General features: G+C 35.7%; 1 protein-coding gene across 1 annotated transcript; it reads left to right on the top strand.

Annotated features, from left to right (window-relative positions):
* The first annotated feature begins 270 nt into the window (after nt 1–270).
* Nucleotides 271–1,368, top strand: LOC114544484 (probable CTD kinase subunit alpha homolog). The gene has a single exon (XM_028563113.1). The coding sequence runs from the start codon at nt 271–273 to the stop codon at nt 1,366–1,368; it is 1,098 nt and encodes a 365-aa protein (XP_028418914.1).
* Nucleotides 1,369–2,030: the final 662 nt, after the last annotated feature.

Below are 2,030 nucleotides of genomic sequence, written 5' to 3'. Positions count from 1 at the left end.
GCTAATTTGATGTCATGGCCATGCAAATCGGGTATAGTGTATAAACAGAGTGTGTTTGTTTCGCCTAGTCGGGATTACACGTTCCATATAAACAGGCCCTAAAATTGAAAGGACTGAATCCAATTAGCCAAACTTTACACCTAAGCGGAAATTGGCCATGATTTTGCAATTATATTGTGATAATTGTGCCATATGCATGCAATTAAATTGTGATATGCATGGTTGTGAAGATAGAACTTAATCGTTCATGCAGGCAGTGACATTTATCCAATGGAAAGGAAAAACAAATCAAATAATGCTCATCATATGCGCTCTCTCGGCAATAGGAGGGAAAATACTCGTCGTAGACGAGTAATAAAAAGAAAATTGCGTAAATTGGCGAAGGATGAAGGAAGCAAACAAACAAACAACATTTCGAATGATACCATTGGCACTGGTTTAGCGAACGAGGTTAGGCATACAAGCGGTGAAAATCCTACACATTTAGAAAGTATTAAAAAGCTAGAAGAGGAAAACAGTCGTCTGAACAAGCATGCAGTGTACTTCCACTACCGATGGAAAAAAAGCCAAGAGGAAACTAAGACGAAATGCCAACCAAAATTAATAGAACTTGACAGAAAGCATCTACATGTAGATGGAAAAGTCGGGGAAGGAACATTTGGAAACTGTTTTTTGGCAAAGTATGGATCTCTCAAAGTGGCAGTCAAAGAAATAAAGAGCGAAAGTTTAAACGAGAAAATCACCAGAGAAGCTGAGATACTACATAGCCTACGTCATCCTAATCTCCCTTTGCTTCTCGGCGTCTGTTTCCAGAAAAGTCCTTTTCTCATCATTACAACCTACCACAGTGTCGAAACTGAAGACGCCTTACTATCTACTACAATGTGCACTGCCTTGTCTGAAAACATTGTAAGTTCCGACCTTCGTCCACACTGGTTGGCCATATTGCACGACCTCTCTATGGCCATTTGTTATATTCACGAGAAGAATATAATTCACAACGATATTAAGACGAATAACGTGGTCATAGAGAAGCACGGCAAATGCTTTACTGCAGTTCTCATTGACTTTGGCAAAGCAACTGCAGCTAACAATGGCAAGAGCTACCCAGAATTTGGCGAGAAGGAGCGAGAAACGTATGAGAGGAAGTACCCATACTTGGCACCAGAACTTAAATCTGGTGGAGGGAAACAAACAGTACGCACTGATGTTTATTCATTTGGATATTTAATGAAAGTCGTCAGCCACAGCCTCGAAAATAGGGAACTTTCTGCACTTTATCACTCGTGTAAGAACATTTCAGAACTAAATAGGCCAAATATGCATGAGATTGAGAATTCATTGGAAAAGCTTAAGTTAAGTAGGTAATTTTTTGTAGATTGTATATGCCCGACTGTCCGCTAAGTAGGTCACAATTGTAGCACTATATTAAATAAATAATTATGAATCTCTAATCTACCGGATGCGGAAATTCGGGCTATCACCATGCAACTTATAGTAAATAAGTCAGCCTAAAACAGGTTATTGTTAATTATTCTGGTCCTCTATACACACGTGTACACGAATTCAGGTAAATTATGATATACATACATTAAATAACTCCTAGCAAAAACGAATTTTTTTATCAAAGATGCCTTGATGTCGCTTTGTTTGTCATCATTCAAAGAGCATTAAACTTGTAAGTGAAATTGACAAGAGCCAGCCCTATTTCCCGCTGAGGAGTCCACATGCATAAAGTTGCTTTCCAGTCACGCGTTTTTCGTAGGCACACGCACGAAAAATTTTATAAATGCTTCTAAATGTTTATTATTCAACATCTAGGTCTACACAATTGCATACTAAATATTATATATATATATATTAATATATAATATATATATATATATATATATAATATAATATATATATATATATTATATATATATATATATATAATATTATATAATATATATATATATTATATATTATATATATATATATATAATATATATATATACCCATTTGCAAAAACGTTGGCCGCAGATAGATAG

The sequence above is a fragment of the Dendronephthya gigantea genome, unplaced genomic scaffold (genome assembly GCF_004324835.1).
Source record: "Dendronephthya gigantea isolate DGI-Jeju-01 unplaced genomic scaffold, DenGig_1.0 000805F, whole genome shotgun sequence".
Classification (NCBI taxonomy): domain Eukaryota; kingdom Metazoa; phylum Cnidaria; class Anthozoa; order Malacalcyonacea; family Nephtheidae; genus Dendronephthya; species Dendronephthya gigantea.
The sequence above is the reverse complement of the archived record's forward strand: the minus strand, read 5'-3'. Positions and strand labels throughout refer to the sequence as shown.